The 17,138-nt window shown below is 39.6% G+C and overlaps 1 protein-coding gene across 1 annotated transcript in view; it reads left to right on the top strand.

Annotated features, from left to right (window-relative positions):
• Nucleotides 1–17,138, top strand: part of DPP6 (dipeptidyl peptidase like 6) — a 408,025-nt gene that overhangs the window by 351,409 nt on the left and 39,478 nt on the right. The window contains exons 9-14 of the mRNA XM_035554362.2: nucleotides 3,506–3,660; nucleotides 4,461–4,558; nucleotides 9,372–9,495; nucleotides 10,390–10,428; nucleotides 16,102–16,209; nucleotides 16,747–16,838. Of these exons, the coding sequence (XP_035410255.1) occupies nucleotides 3,506–3,660; nucleotides 4,461–4,558; nucleotides 9,372–9,495; nucleotides 10,390–10,428; nucleotides 16,102–16,209; nucleotides 16,747–16,838 (616 nt within the window). The remainder of the gene's footprint in view (nucleotides 1–3,505; nucleotides 3,661–4,460; nucleotides 4,559–9,371; nucleotides 9,496–10,389; nucleotides 10,429–16,101; nucleotides 16,210–16,746; nucleotides 16,839–17,138) is intronic.

Here is a 17,138-nt window from a genome sequence, read left to right on the forward strand (position 1 = left end):
CTCTTCTTTAAGAAATTGGTTGCCTAAAGTAACATACAAGTCTCTGATTTCATTGCTCTTGCAAGTACCGCTGGCATAAATTCAAGCTTGAAAGAAGCAGACACTTCCTTTCCTTTTACATGCATGCTGGGTTAGTTTTGGCTGAGACACCTGCTAGAAATATCCATCCAACTGCTGTGCAGTCCATCCAGGGCTTGCCCATAAGGTACCATTGCTAAGTGCTACATCCAAACCCAATTTCATCACGTCTTGCTACTTGCCAGCCAAGAAGCACAGCGAGGGACTGCTGCTCTCTGCTTTCTAGCGATGAGCAGGTAAGCATCTATCAGGAAATACGTTCTTCTGAGGAGATGGCATTCCTGACACGGGCAGCCCGACCCACTCTGGATGCTCTTCAGGTCTCTGCACCAAAGACTAGCAGCTACGTAATGCAACCTTTAATCCAGCTCTAACAAGATTCCTCTCTTCACATCTCTGCTGTTGCCTCCGTTTTTTTTTTTCATCCTTCTCATCCAGTGATATTAAACTCTTGATAAGGGATATATACCCACCTGTCATTGAATAGACTCTAGCCCGGGACTTCAAATGCTCATCCTGAGGTCTGTTATCTCAGGAAACCCTTTGTTTCACACAGCTTTGAAATGGCCATTCGGTTGAGTCTTATTCAGCTGGAATAGGGGTTAAAATACACATCCTGTAATGCTCAGTAAGCATAAGCTATTGCTGGGATCCCATGTGAAGGCCATTTCTAAAGCAGTTTTGATTTCTACCTGAACCAGTCAGTTAGTGCATGCCTTGCTAGGAGAAAACAAAGGATTGACCTCACCTGTGGCACTTTATTATACAAGGCTTGCCTACTTGGACTGCCACCTTCCTCAGCCGCAGACAGAAATGCCCCACGTCAAGCTGTCTCATCCTGTTCCTGTGTTTCACTGGATTACCAGCTGGCTAATATTTGTCTCCCACCAAGGATTCATGACTTATAACCAAGGTCATCGTGCTGTTTCAGAATGGTTCGATGTTGAATGGGGTAACAGAATAAGCACTGACTTGGTTCAGAAGCTGTGCTTGAACCTGGACAGGCAAAGAGGTGGAAAAAAAGGAGCAAAGAGCCACCAGCAGCTGGTTGAGGAATCTCCACACCTCACATCATTCCTACATTGTGTAGCACCTAGTGACTGCAAGCTTTAAAGAAGAGAGCAAGAGTTTTGTTCAATATATCCTCTTAGCTAGGAGGTTGTGAGGTATATGTGGAGGGGGATGTTTAATGAGAACCTGGTTTCTTACAGATGTGAAGTGGGATCTGAAGTGACAGAGAAAGACCCTGGGGTTTTTCTGATTATGCGGTAAATACAAGCACAAAGAATAAAGTGTCCCTAAAATAAGGTGTCTGCAAATTATGTTCTGCTTTCAGCTGAAACTTTCTGACACAATTGTATTTCAGAAGAATGCTCACTGGTTTGCTAAAGCTAACTGATCTCTCTAATAATGGCAAGGTCCTGGCTTTCTTTCAAAGCAAAGGTTCACACTATTAAATCTCATTAACAGAGGACTACAAAACCTGCGCTAAAACCTTTCTTGGCATGTGACCTTCAGCAGAACTGCTTCATTAAGCCTGAGATCCCTGAGAAAATGTTTGCTGAATAAAGTCATTCTTAATTAATGTTAAAATGTCAAGAATTCATCTGCCACCCATTTTTACCTTTTCCATTATACTTTTAATTATGACCTTAATGAGGTAGCAACATAAAAGTCAAGAACGGCATCTTTTAAATGTACACACAACAGGCAGGACAACGCAGCAAAAGAAATCTACTAGAGAGATACTTTCCCATGTGGTATTTGCAACTTCCTAGACATCCTTCTGAACCCTCGTTTAGATGTTGCCACTAAATACTGATTAAATAATTAATTAACTGTAGAAAGCATAAGTATTGATGGATAAGTATTGATTTCCCTTGCACCTTTCCTAGTGTTACCTTGAATGCAAACCCAATGTAAGTCTGGAGTAACAAATATTACTCCATCTGATCTATGACAAATCTCATTGTCTATCTATTCTCCAAGGAGATCCATCCAAGTTTTTACATTAAAAATAATAATAAAATAAAATGAAGTAAAATTAAATTAGGTTAAATTAAATTAAATTAAAATGCAATAAAATATCTTTGGTGAATTTCTACTCTTCAGACCAGATGGGCATTTTGGTTGGACCAAGAAGTTATCATGGAGTGGTGTGAAAACACGGTGGGTCCAAACTCTGAAAATCCTCATTCATTTCTCCAATGACCAGTGATGATAACAAAAGTTGGAGCTGCCCGGACCTGTACAGTTGGATGTCAGTGGTGAAAGCTCAGAAACACTCTGCAGCCTCTTTAATTCTTATTTTCACATTAAAGTAACGGCACCTGTCTTCCTGCCCATCAATCTGTACAGCATATGCAAGCCCTTCTGCTCTGGTTTAAATAGGAATGACTCATATGATATTAAGCCTCTTAATGAAAATGGATTACATTATTGTCTTTTGCAAAATAGGAGGTTTAAAAAGCCAAGTTAGTGTCTTCCAAATGTCAGTAACTGGAGACACTTTGGATAAAGAGTGAATTTTATAGCTTTTCTGAATATCTATAAGCTGGTCATCTTTGCAATGAAGCATATTAAATGATAAGAGAAAGTATTAGAAATTAAAAGTCCTTTGAATTTATATTAAATGAGAATTAGGTTCTGCCAGACTTCAAAATTGCTTCTTATGATTGCAAACTTGTTTTCCACTTACATACTTGAACTCTAACATGTTTGTATTGTCATCTTTCCAAGTACTTTGTCAACACCAACCACACCTCTCACCCTGGCTACTTATGGAATATTGCTTTGCAAAAATGACTTTTTAAATGAAATAGGGATAAAATTCAATACGGCAACCAGGCCACAGACTCTAAGGAAAAGTGTTACAAAGTTCCAACATTGCATAATTTATAGAAAATTGGTATTTTTGTTTATTTCCAACTGGCAACTTCAATTTCATCTGAAGCACTTGTACCTATGTATAAAGGCTGGTTGAATCCATTGATATGTGTCTAGTATGACTGTAAAGTATTTATGGAGGAGAATTAAACCTCAGCCACTGCAGTATTTCCACGGGGTATAACAGCCCCAAGGGAGCCTTGCTTTTGCTGTCATCAGCCAGGTAGGAACCCAAAACCTGTGTGTTCTTATACCCAAGCACAGGACACATAGTAGGAACAGGAGGGCCCTTTGTTCTTTCATCAATAATAACCTATATATTCAGAGTAATTGTTATCAGTTGTGTTCATTTGTGCATATGGCATAATTTAATAAACATTTTAATTGATATTCCTGTGGCATCTTCCCTGTGCTGTGATTAGACTGGGATTTTCATATCTACATCATTTTCATTTATTGATAACTAGTAATTTACATCTAATAGTCTTTTCTTTTCCTCTCTCTCTCTCTCTTTTTTTTTTTTTTTTTTTTTTTTTATTAGAGGAGATCTTGAAGACACATATTGCTCATTGGTGGTCTCCTGATGGCACCAGGTTAGCATATGCAACAATTAATGCCTCCAGAGTCCCCACCATGGAGATCCCAGTATACACTGGCAGCCTTTACCCTACTGTCAAAATGTATCATTATCCAAAGGTAAGGGAAAAATATAGATAACAGTCCTGCTGTTCTAGTTCAGAAAATAATAAATAAATAAATAAATAAAAGTTTTTTTCCTTGGTAGGCTCAGACAGAAGACTGTATAATAGTACATATTCATAAGCAATGAAAATAAACAGATCTAAAAAAAGATCAGCCGTTCATCAGTAAATGGTCTTTATTGTTCTTTAGCTGTATTTGTAGAACTGCAGTTTTCTGATTCAAGCATTAGTCATTCCAAATATAATTAAAATATTTTTTTTTTATTCTTGCTTTGTACCTGAACAAAAGCAATTGTGCTTCCATGCTAGATAGGAGTTAACAATGTCTAAGAGTTTGCAAGCAAGCCTTACTACATTTAGGTTCATGACTTATATGCAGGTTTTTTTGGAAAGTAACAGTGACCCAACAGGTCATGTCCTTTCCTACAATGCACAATGAATCCATATTTTACTGTGTTTACCATTAACTTGTTAGACAACCTTTTTAACAAACAAATAAAAAAAATTGAAATGTTTATAGTCACTAGGAAAATTAGTATCTTTTACCAAGAATAGACAAATGTTAATTAAAATTTCCCCTCTGTGCTGCACCACTGCCATTGCAGCTTCCCTGAGAATGGCCTCATACAAAGGGAGTTTTATGATCCTTGGGCTTGTCATAAATCAAAACCAGTCTGTGTTGTATATTTTGTTTTGTTTATTTCATTTTATTTTATTTTATTTTATTTTATTTTAATAATATTATCTTATCTTACCTTATCTTATTTTACCTTATTTTATCTTATTGAAATCCAGGCTGGAATGGAAAACCCAACTATTTCCTTGCATGTGATTGGTCTGAATGGACCTACCCACGACCTGGAAATGACTCCCCCAGATGATCAAAGAATGAGGTAGGTACTTTCTGGTGCTGGGATGCCTGGCACCAATTCTGTTGGGGTTTTATATCAGACGCTTCATTTTTTTGAGATCATTTTACATTCACTTTCTTTGCCACTGCTAAAGAGTTTCACCTTGGGTAAATCTGGTTAAAAAATTTCATATATTTTTTCTTCTTACATGTATTTTTCTTGAACACTATTAGCTTTTTACTCAAAATTTCTGTGACCCAATCTAACTTCGGAGTAGAGTTATTTCCAGAGTACTCAGCAAAATGTCCCAAAATCCATAAGAACACTTTCATTTCACATGTAATCACTGGCATTGTAAAGGGATTATGGTCTGCAGCCTGTACAGAAGACCACAAAGCAGAAACAGGGCAGATCTCTAACCCAGAAAACATGAGCTCATTGCTTCCTGACTTGAGCATAGGAATGAAACCAGGAGGACATTCTGCAAATACTTCCTCGTATTCATTAAAGATAAATAAATAAGAAAGCTTTTGCTGTTTTTAAGGCAAATATATTTGAGAAGTTTGACTGCAATTCAGCCAACCTCTTTGCCTCCCATTTTTAATTAAGCAAGTGCTTTGTCCTGTTTGCATTCAGCAAGAGCTGAAAAGTTTGGCTTGGACTTCGACCCGTGGTCAAAGCTGGAGGTACATTTATGGGTCAGCAAACACTTGTAAGGAGCATCATGTTGTTCCAGCCTTCTCTCGGGAGAGAAAAAGCTTTAGTCAAAGCCTGGCACACCTACCCGCAAAGCTCGAGCATTGGGTCCAAGTCTGGATTTCAGTAACTTTGATTTACACTTGAAATAGGTTTCCAGCATGCTGATAGAAACCAGACTGCTTCTTCATGTAAATTATCCACAGAGGCCCAACCACACAGCATTATAATGCTTTCCGTGCACGTCCAACGTAACACTGCAAGGTTTTCATTCCAAGCACATCACTGGTTCACGTGGCAGCATCCAAGCATGCTCACCTTTCCTGACTGCTTGCTAAGTTAGGCTGCTGGATCTCCAATTCCAGTGCCAAGAGAATTACCGGTACAGCACTGAGCTAATGAAACAGGGCCGGGGAAGGTGCTGGGGTGATCTTCCTTAGGCATAATAGGTACATAAGGCCTGTGCCTGATCGCTGTGCACAGGCTGGGTAGTCATCTAATGAGAAGATGCTAAACCAGTGGGATCACTTACTATGGAAATTACCTTTCTTAGCATTAAAGCTAATGTCAGCCCCACAACATAATAATTCTGAAAGGCTCCAGTTCAAACCCAATTATGTAACAAAAGCTGTCTGCCCCATGAACAAGCCAAATGGGCAGAACTGCAGTTGTCTTTCAGAAAACCAGCTTCAGGTCTGCATGCAGCAGGCGGCAATGCCAGCTCTTAGTACCCAAACCCCAGGATCAGAACTGCAGCTCCTGGACAATATCATTTTCCTGCTCCTAGCACACTCCATAAACAGAGACTCAGAAATGCTTTAATTAGAGTAATAACTTGAGGCTGCAGGATCCAAGCATTGCTAATAAATTTGTGCTATGTGGCTATGGGTGGCTGTAATTTCTTTGGTAGCAATCAATACTGTAAAATGATGCAAAATATATCATAATTAATTAGTCTCTTTATATTTCATCAAAAACATGGCAATTTCCATCTCTGAGGCATGATATAAGTAGAGCTGCTAGAACAACAGGGGTATTTTCATTATGCATATGTTTTCCAAAATGAGAGGATTAGTGTGATAACGTTTCATTAAATAGACAAGAGAGATGCACCGAACAGCTAGTTACAGAAAGGAGTACCGAAGGTTCAGGGGAAGCTGAAAATAAGGCTCTGCAAGCAGAGTGGTCCTATATGGAGCATTTCAGTGTGCCCCATCTGTTCATGCAGAGGATGTATGGACAGAGCAACCAGATATGTGATATGTGATATACGGACAGAGCTTGGTGCTTGTTTTATCTGCAGCAAAGAATTTTAGTACAATGAATAATTGTAAGAATAAAGTGGAAATATGCCACTTTTTTTTTCTTTTCTTGTAGAATTAAAGAAAGAACTTTTCCCACAAATTTGGGATAATTATATATATATATATATATTTTAAAAAAATGATGATGGGAAGCAAATTTGGGGATAAAAGAACACCCTTTCAAAATTATTTTCCTTTTTAAAAGTCTGTCATATTCATTTTTGCCAAATTTTCTGCAATGTCATTCTTTGCTGTGAGAAAATTAAAGTGGAGGAAGGGAGAAAAGTTGCAGAAAAAAGAACATATTCTGACATGTAATGTCTGAAAGTCATTTTTATTTTGATGAAAAACACTGGACCCATAACAATAAATTGCTACATCAGCAGGTGGTGAGAATTAGACCATGGTCCAACTTATTCCTTAAGTCACATTTGCATCTCAGATGGCAAATGAAGGAAAGATGCCATCTCTCTGAGTGCAGAATTCATCCCTGGTCCTTCCGCAGGCCATGGCCATGAGTGATGGAGGAACTCAGACAACAGAGCGTTCTTTGTCACGCTTATATCTTTCTTGCTATTATTATTAAGTATTCATAGTTTACCTTCATACCTCCAAAAAGCAGTCAAGTAGCGTTAGGACACAAACAAGAGCACCGTACAATAATCATGCTCAGGCGCCTGCAAATCCAACTGGTAATGTCTTTACTGCAATGGACAAATCCCCTGCAAACCTCAGCACATCTCCTGGCAGTGCCCAGACAGGCGGTTCCTCTCCCTTGGGAAGGTGTAACCGCCTCTGATGAAGACATCTACAAATGAAGCAGTCGGGTATGGTTTACACTTTGCTCTGTGAGAAGACGTTCTCCTTCAATCAGGTCCTATAAAACCTGGGCTAGGTCAAACAATTGGTGCTTGGGAAATGCCCCAGCTCCCGCTCCCCTCCACTGGCTGCTCAGCCCCTCGGAGCTGCAGATGTTTGCAGTTAGCTGAGATGGATCACACCGTATTGTCCTGTTTTCCTCTGTAAAATGGGAAGCATAAAACCTAGTTGTCCTACAGAAGAGATGTAAGAAGTAAATTAAAGACTCAGCGCCACTCTGAGGCCAGAATAACAAGTACTGTGCAAGTACCTACAGTTGCCTGCTGGCTGGGGTGTCCCTGGACTTCACAGCCGAGAGAGGCTTTGGAGATAAATTGCAATTCTGCACACATCTCCAGGGTGGTAGAGAAGATAATATATCACCTAAAATAATAATTAAAAGTTCCCCAGCAAGAACTGTGGCTCCAGTGTTCAAGCAGTGAGAGGGATGTAAAAATTTAGTACATCTTTCAAACTTGAAATTGGATTTATGGAAAAAAAAAAATGCTCCAAGCCACAAAGTGTACTAAATACACCTTCCTTTTCTGTGGAGACTGAATTTTCTCAGCTCATTGTGAAGATGAAGGTGAGGTAGTTGTACAGTTTAATTTTGCTACATTGTTTTTTTCCTCTTAGGGAAAAAATTGCTAAGCTCTTGCTGATAAAAAGTAAAATTATAATTTTCTTTCAAGCACTGCATTTTCAGACTGCTGTTGTCTCACCTGGAAGTATCCTTCCTCCCAGTGTGGTGGATGCAATTGTTGAGGTCTTTTGTTATTTTTCCTCAGCCAAATCCAGGCACTAAACATTACTGAAAACTACAAAATCAATTTCCAACTTGTTATTTTGCTAGACAAACGAGTCTTTGTTACTTTTGCCCTTTCTCTTCAATATATACAGGAGTGCTTGCCAGAACACGGAGTACTTTCCAGTGACACGGCACATTAATTCCAAGGGGAGCAACAATTCCTTATACATATTTTATAGCAAACAAATGAACTAATAAATTTTTTATAGACTGTATGTTGTGAGGAGTTGTATTATGATTTAAAGGTGTCTTTGGCCCACATAGCCCACTGGTATATTAGACCATCAGTAGCTTTGTCAGCTCAGCAGGAGCTTTACCCTGCAGAAGGGGTGGTGAAGCCCTGAACCACTGCAGAGGTGGACGTCTGTGAGCGCCTCCTAAGAGGGTGACCATCAGGGTATTTATTTGTGAGCCTGGATTTTCCAGCCCAGCCCAGCCTAAGTGGATGCACTGCTCAATATTGCACATTGCTCAATTTTCCTATGCTTTCTAGGGCAAGATATTTCTTACAGGACTGTGCAGCCCACATGGCGATTTACTCTGGGTGTTATCACAACCTGAATATGTCCAGCAGCAGAGAACGGCACAGGTAGCGTGGGATGGCAATTTTGCCCATGCAAACTGTCACGTCTGCTGACTTCTTTATGGCAACCAGCTGTGACTGTTTTGCAGACACCCCGTGCCTCTTTAAACTATATCCTTCCTGCTCTTTTCCTTCTGATGCAACACTTAGGGATATTTTGGTGTGTAGCAGGGATATATAGAGACCATTAACTCTTCATAAGCATAGAGAATCCGACCACTGGCAGTGATGGCTTTGAGTCAGCCAGTTAGTCTGCTCAGAACGAAGACTGTTTGCAATTCCTTTTCCACCTGTGCATAAATTTGTATCTCCAGGCATTTCGGTCCTTCGAGGAAGACTGAATAGCTTGAAAGGTTCTTTATCTCTACGTGTGGCTTTTCTTTGAAAACGACTTTCAGAAGAGGCAGATAAAACACCTGCACAGCCCTAAAAATGTCATTTTTAGGGGTTGAAATCCACACGTAAGGAAGTCTTAGGAAGGAAGAAACATCAAGACACAGCATTCATAATAATCAGAGGTGTCCCTGAGCAGCCTCTGACTGCTCAGCCAATTCCCTGGGATGTCAGTAGCGTGCTGATTTGTTTCATGTTTTCCTGTGTTTTCAGGGACTATTACATAACCATGGTGAAGTGGGCGACCAGCACCAAGGTGGCAGTGAACTGGCTGAACAGGGCCCAGAACGTCTCCATCCTGACGCTGTGCGACGCCACCACGGGCGTCTGCACGAAGGTAGGGGATGAGCCTGGTGGTCGCTGGTGTCCTACAGAAGGGAAAAGTATTTCAGCCACCTTGCCTGGGGACACGTCAGCTGCTTCATATTTGTTTAGGCAGACAGAGAATATAAACACTGCTTGCTATATTTGCTGCATAAGGGTATTTAGGGGTTTGGTTTGTTTTCTTTATATCTTGTGGAAGGGCAGGAGAATTATAGCCATGCACACACTGTGTGTGTATGCACATACGTGTACAAGACAGTGATTGCTTGTCTTGAAATACCTGCATACAGGCACAAGCACACACATATCAACAAACCGTAACCTGAAAATGTTTGTGACATTCCACTTTAATGGCATTATGCCCTTGCTTCTCTATCCACGGGAATCCATAATTAACCTTAGTTAGTTAATACCTCCAACAGATATACTAATGTAAATGCATGTGCATTGACATTACCTGTGTAAATATTAGATGATACCATCTTTTAAACTGGCATAGATATTTATGTGGTAGAATAGTGTTCTGATACACCTTTCCCTTGAAAAAAATGATGCAATACTGTGCATAGAGCACAGTGCAGAGTCTTTTCTTAACAACCTTGGTTTCAACCTTTATTTATTTTTTTACCAACCTTTATTTATTTGGGGAATAATATGCCATGTAGATTTTTTTGTCTGTAGCAGTAGAATGTTTTCTTGAATGAGTGCACGCTGATCCATCAGAGTTGAAAGACAGGGAAAGCAGTCACTGGATTACACAGTGATTCCAAAGCACAGGCTCAAACAGTTTTGTTTTTTTTTTGTGCCTCTGCACAATTTTTCAGATTCAGTCCAACTGTTCTCTGCACTGATAAGCAACATGTAATAAATGCAAGGAATGTTATTTAACGATCTTGTTTTGTTTTAGAAACATGAAGATGAAAGTGAAGGTTGGCTGCACAGACAGGTAATAGTGATCTCTTTGTGGTCAATATTTTTTTCTTTTTTTTCTTCTACCAAGGAGAAAAAAAAAATTTCTAAAGCTGAGAAAGGTAAGGGAGTGTGATTTGTGTTACAGAAAACAGTGATTTAAAGCCCCTAAGAGCTTTTTAATTTATGTGATTTTTCTATTCTTTTATCTTTTCTTTTTCAAAGAAGGGTGTTTTTTTTTTCAACATCTGCCTATATTAAACCTGTAGATTTCGAGCGTGTAAATCTCTGGAAGATCATTTATAACACTTCCCCAGCAGTCAGTTTGTAAAGTGATCTCAGATTTGATTAAGCTGTTCTTTAGAGAGAAGCTGCTGATACCAATTCAGCCACAACGCTGAACTGTTTTTCATGGGATATGTGACTGCCAGACAGGGAGGAGCATATCAGATAAAGTACTTGCACTACATTTTCCCAACTCCAGTTTTAAAGTATTCCACATTTTTGTCACAGCTTGCTCAAAGCATCCAAGAACCTATAGAAACTGCAATACATCAGTTCACAGCAAGAACAATGATGTCCTCTGTTCCAGTGGCTGTCCTATAGCAATGGGCTATGTCTGATCCAGATAAAAATCGATTCTACAGAGGAAATAGATTTTGTGCTCCAAGCATTTCAAATAATCTTTTACTCTACTTAGGTATAGAGTAAAAATATTCTGCCAAAGTATTCTTTGCATTTACAACACTAGTGTTGGCTTGAAGAGAGAACAAAAGCTTCCAAAACAAGCCAAGTCAAGAAAAAATTAAGCTGCCCATTTCATGTCTTAAAAAAAATAAAAAATAAAAACCTACTTCACAGGGTTATTTTATTTTATAAATCTCCAGATATTTTTAATCTTTTCATTGCTATTTACTGAGACCTCCATTATCCTGAAACCCAGTGCAGTATGTTAGAAGAACATCTGTTTTACAGTGCTATGTCTCTTTAGTCATTTACCTATTCCATTGGAAGCATTAAAAGATGGCATTTTATCCTGTACAACTAGTAGGTGATGTGCCAGTTCCTAATGGGCCTCCTTCAGAGAAAACGAGTTTGTTTTAGTGCATCTCCAAACATCATATATTTAGTTTGAGGTTGGAGAAGGATGTTACAAACAAATGGGTCAGACATCTTAGTGCTTACTAAGGTAAGCTAACACTTGGTATGGACTTTGGAGACATTTGATATTACTCTTCCAAAGCATCTGTAAGAGTCTGAAAAATTACAGAGCTCTTTTGCCTATATTTCTGACAAGAAAAGTACTTAAAATTTTAGTTTTGACTGAATATATGATTACTAGAATAATTACATTTTCTGTATTTACCCTTAATTCTGTGACACATTAATCTAAAAATCTGGAAAGTCATTTTCATGCCATGTGCATCTATCTGCGTATGAGAATGATGTGGAAATATTGAATGTTAGTGCAATTCCTCTAACCTCTTTAAGGAGATGAATCACACATTAGGCGGCCTCTGAAGGAGCACAGGAGTGTGACTCAGCTCCAAAATAAGATTTCTTGGTTGAGACATTTTAATATAGGTGTATGCATATGAGCCAAGGGCCCAATTCCCCACTGTAGTCAGCTGATGCCGTCAGCAGTGTGGTCAGACAATTAATGGACCTTCAGCATGATTCAGCCCACCCTGCAGAAGACACCAACTGTCTGGTTGGCCATCTTCTTCTGTATGTTCCATTGGCCAGACCTTCCTTTGAGAAGTATCCCAAATATAAATCAATAGGACTAAAGAATCTCTTTGCCTCAGTCTTTAAAATACTGCTTCAAAGTACTCCAGACTCATGGTTTCACAAGTGTTCAGGAGCTTTACCTTTTTCTTGGGTGTTCATCTGATCTTCCTGGGGTAGGGGCAAACTTCACAGTAGGCTGGGAACAAGAGACAAGGAGAGAAAAACATCAGTGAAATAGCAGAAGATACTCTAAAGGGACATGCCGGAGTCTTCAAGGATGACAGAGTTCATATTTTTCAGCCATCTGAAATACTGGGAGTTTTGAGATGTGGCATATGGCCCAGGAATTTGAATTTTTTTTGTTGTTGTTGCAGTGGTTTGGTAACACAGTGAGATTTAATAGTCTGTGTATAGAAGGTCGTAGTAAATGATCTTGCATTCCTTTCTGGGCTTCAGTTCATGAGTGAATTTTATTCAAGCCTTGCAACTTTGGAGAGCCTCTCTTCAACACAGGCCAAGAGAGAGACTGGTATCACTGTCTGCGTGGCTGAAAAATGGGATTAATTACTCAAAGTGTAATGAGAAATATGCACAATTTGCTAGAAAGTGTCTGTCACTCTGTGTCAGATGATATGGCCAGGATGTTCAAACCTTTAGCACAAATAAGAATTTGCACGTGTTCACCAAAGTTGCCGAGGGATTTTGGAAGTTTTTGATGCTTTTATTTACATACCTTCCTGTGCTCTTCTGAGTATAAAAAACAGACTGACTTTCATTCATACGTTTGCTTAAATGTACAAATTCTCTGAGACAGTGATTATAACTGTAAACAGATCTGGTTCAGTTTTTGTGAAGCAGCCATTTCCAGATGGTGATGGTGACAGTAGATAGCAATGAAGTCTTTGGTGACAACATTTTGGTACCCAGTAAGAAACAGGTTGCTGGAAACGGAGTTGCTGCTGCTGTTTTTTACTGCTAGTGATTTGGGTTGGCCAGTCCCACTAATTCATTCTCCAGCCACAGGGTCATCCTTTCTTTAATGATTATTCCTTCAGCTGGAGGATGATGAGGGCTCTTGGTACTCAGCTCCAAGCACTTTTTTCCTTCCTCGTCACCCCTCACAGCAGCAGCTCTGTGTACATCGGCTCCCTGAACAAGACCACTAAAGGCAAATGGGATCAGGGAGCTACACGTGGTTGGGCGTAAGCTTCAAATGAAGCTGCTGTGGAATTGCACAGAAGTTACTTTTTTTTTTTTTTTTTTTTTTTTACCTATAAGTGTGAGTCTGAGAGCTGAGTTATTGCTACGTGTAGCTGATATAAGGACAGCTTAGTCCTCCACCTGCACAAAGCAAAGGGTTTCTGGAAATTGCCCTTGACTATTTGGGTAGAATTCATTAGTCTAAATACAGAGATCTAGCTGAGCAAAAAGACCACAAGAGCCACAAGGACTTAAGAAATGCCCTACTGAGCCAGACCACTGCTTCCCCAGCTCCATCATTCTCTCTTTAAGTCACAGCAGCAGAGGATATTTAAGAATTGGTGTTAGCTGGCTGCTTTCTGCAGTCCAATCCTCTCATATTTCACCAGCACCTACAATAAAAATATTACAGATCCTCGAGACTCTATCTGTGCCTATTTCCTTTAGTGTTTGTTGATGAATCATGAATTTGTTCAATTGGTTTTTGCACCTTCTGAGACCAGCTGTTTTCAGAAGCCTCTTGTGGCAAAAACTTCCAGAAATTCCCTACCTGCTGCACAGGAAAAGTACTGACTTCTACCAGCATTAAATTGATCTCATTATTTTCAAGGACTGCTATTCTGTCCTAGTGTTTTGGGATTCAGTGAGTAATAGTCAGACAAAGGCTCAGTTTGTATCGTGCACAGAAGCAGTAAAATAAAAATAAAATAAAATAAAATAAAATAAAATAAAATAAAATAAAATAAAATAAAATAAAGTAAAATATAACCCATGTACTGCTTGAGGCATGTACACAAATCCATATAGGTATGTTCATGAGGTTTTGGAGCGATTCCATCATGAAGAGCACGGTTTTTGTTTGTTTAAATACCAGCATTTTAAACGTTGCTAACCTGTTGATGTTTATCAGCTGAACCACAGCCCAAGCCAAGTTCACTTCCAGATATCCAGTGTTGCTCCCTACATTCTAGTTATAAATACCTGTTCCAAAAGCCTGCATGGTGACACCCCACCTTGCCATCCAGGATAAGTGATCATCTCTGTCATGACCTTAAACGAGGTTCTGGTTGCATTAATGCATTGTCTTTCCAATGACAGGAACATGCAAACAGACTATCTCCTAACATTAGGCAAGTGCTGAAGCTCGTGTCTGTCCTTCGTGCCATGCACCTCCTTCCCCTGTAGCGCTGAGCGAACATCAGACTAATCTGCACAAAGCCTGGCAGAGATGTATTGCTGGAATACATAATGCAGGAGGCACAGATATAGAAAAGTAGGGTGAGCTCACTGCTATTTACCTCTGTAAAGGAAAGCTTGTGGAGCAGCAGTTTTGCTCATGTTATCAGAGTTATTTTTCAAGTTCTCCTGTCATGAATGACATTTGGAAATAATGTAGAGTTTCATGTTTCGAGTTTCCAAACAATGTCATAAACAAATGAAACCATTATTTCATGCAACTGCAACAACCTGTAAATGGGAATAATTTAAAATATACTGAAAACCTAAGCAAGAAAAAATAAAAGGAAAAACAAATAGTTTGAACACCTAGCTTAGTGTTGATAAAAAACAATAAACAGTGGAAAAGAATTAATCAGTGAAGAAATGGTAGCAAAGGAAAACACAGTAAGAATAATGTGCTAGTTTATGAGAAATAAAAATGTTTCTCCTTTTGCTGTATGCATTTGCATTAGCCATAAGTCTCCCTGTGCAGGGAAGTTCTTGCTGATTCAGTGTGGCACCTGAACCTCTGTCAAGCAGAAAGCTGGGGTGTTTGATGAATATTGAACCAGAGGAGGACCCAGAAGAGGTTCAGCAAGTGTCCCTGTTGCCCTCCCTTGGAGAAGAAGGAGACATAAAGCTGGGCCAGGGCAAGCAGGGCTCATCTGGTCCCCAGGAAAGCCTGGTACCACAGGAACCTTCAGCAGAAGTTCACTTGTGTTTTAGTTCCAGCCATTGAACATACAGAGGACATTCAGCTAGCCAGTTCCTTTGACACAGACCTACTGTGTCACACCATATGGATCATCCTTCTGCTTCCCCTTGTAAACTACTGTTCAACCTCCTGCAGAGGAGACCTCCTATATGCCTTGGGGTTCCTGTACAAAAAGAAAAACAAAGACACTTCCATGTAGTGTTTGCTTGCCATATGTGTTTTTTGATTGCCTTGTGCTGAGACCCCTCTATCTCTGGTTGAACATACCAGTAACCAAATAAAAGTCATTCACCGCGTTCACCTGGGAGCTCTGAGTCAAAGATGGTTTTGCAAGATATCCCCCTTCTCCTAAATAATTCAGTGAAATAAAGGCTTGCAAGAGGGTAGGAAAAGACAGTGGTGAGACGCTGAAGGATATTGCTAGTTGTGTTTCCCTGAGGACAGGAATAGATCAGTTCTTCCAGTAGAGTACACAGGGTTTGTCATGCTCGTGCCAACAAGCTTCAAATCATTTATAAAGGCTGGATTCCAACTGCCCCAAGCAGTCAGCTGTAGATGTGCACTTTTTGCTTTACAAATGGGAGGTGACCTTATACCAAAGGGACCCTCCTTACTGCCTGACTCCCTGACTTCCCCAGATGAAAGGTGTTGGCTTCCCCAGCAGCACAGAAGTAGTATTTATCAAAACTTTCTCCAGTTTTTAGTTGGCTTTTTGTTTGCCTCAGGTTGCTGTTAAAGGGCACTCTGTACTTCGCTGTAAATTAATTTCACAAGGTTTTGCAGCACAGATTAATTTTACGTACTGTAATTTAATGGGAACACAATTCTTAATTTTGCTGTTTGCAGAACGAAGAGCCGATTTTCTCCAAGGATGGTCGGAAGTTTTTCTTTGTGCGAGCCATTCCTCAGGGAGGACGTGGGAAGTTCTACCACATTGCCATGTCATCGTCACAGGTAGGGAAGGTGCAAGTGTAGAACATGGATCTTGTGAATAAAGGAAAACATTCAGTGGTGGTTTACCAGGCATAAGATAACATGAATTTCTGAATCAGATACTTAGAAGGAAAAAGTCTATCAACTATCTCTTTTCAAACAATATTGTTTCATTGGTTTTTTTGTTTTTTTGTTTTTTTTTTTAATACCTTCTTAGTTGTACATAAATAAGTAAACCCCTGCACTGCCAGAAAGGATTAATTTGAAGCTTGTGGACACACTGGATTAGAGGAAGGGGTTTGAAGCTGCTCTGTACTGAATTCATCCCATTATCTTCAGTGGAGTTAAGATGATTTTCACTGTGTTATTTCTGTACCTGTCTTTTCACAGAAATATGGGAGGGAGGTAGACTGTGGAAATTGCAGGTGCATGGTTTGCTTTGAACAGGTAATGGAGTTTAGAGAGTTCCCTTTCTCAGAACAGAAACACAAAGAGAAGCTTTGCTCAGATATCTTCTTTTAAGAACAACGAAATCAAATTCTCTTTTATTTTTGGCAGCCCAACAGCAGCAGTGATAACTTACAGTCTATTACATCTGGTGACTGGGATGTGACAAAGATATTGGCATATGATGAAAAGAGGCATAAAATGTAAGTAAACTTTGTTCTGACAGATCAGTCATCCACTGCTTAGCACTGGGCTATGGGGTTAGTTACAATGATGTCGTGTATGCATCTGACATGTATGAGCTCAAGGAGATGTGGATAAGACAGACACCTCTGTTTCTGCCTCTGTTTTGGTTTAACCTCCTACACCATTCCATATAGCTTGTCTTCGTTTGGTTTTCTATATACAGTTCAAACCTCTCTCTCTGTGACTATAAATGCAGCATACATTTCTATAGCAGAATGCTTTCTCCTGCAGTGACTTCAGATGTTAAACTCTGAAGG

The sequence above is a fragment of the Cygnus atratus genome, chromosome 2 (genome assembly GCF_013377495.2).
Source record: "Cygnus atratus isolate AKBS03 ecotype Queensland, Australia chromosome 2, CAtr_DNAZoo_HiC_assembly, whole genome shotgun sequence".
NCBI classification, from domain to species: domain Eukaryota; kingdom Metazoa; phylum Chordata; class Aves; order Anseriformes; family Anatidae; genus Cygnus; species Cygnus atratus.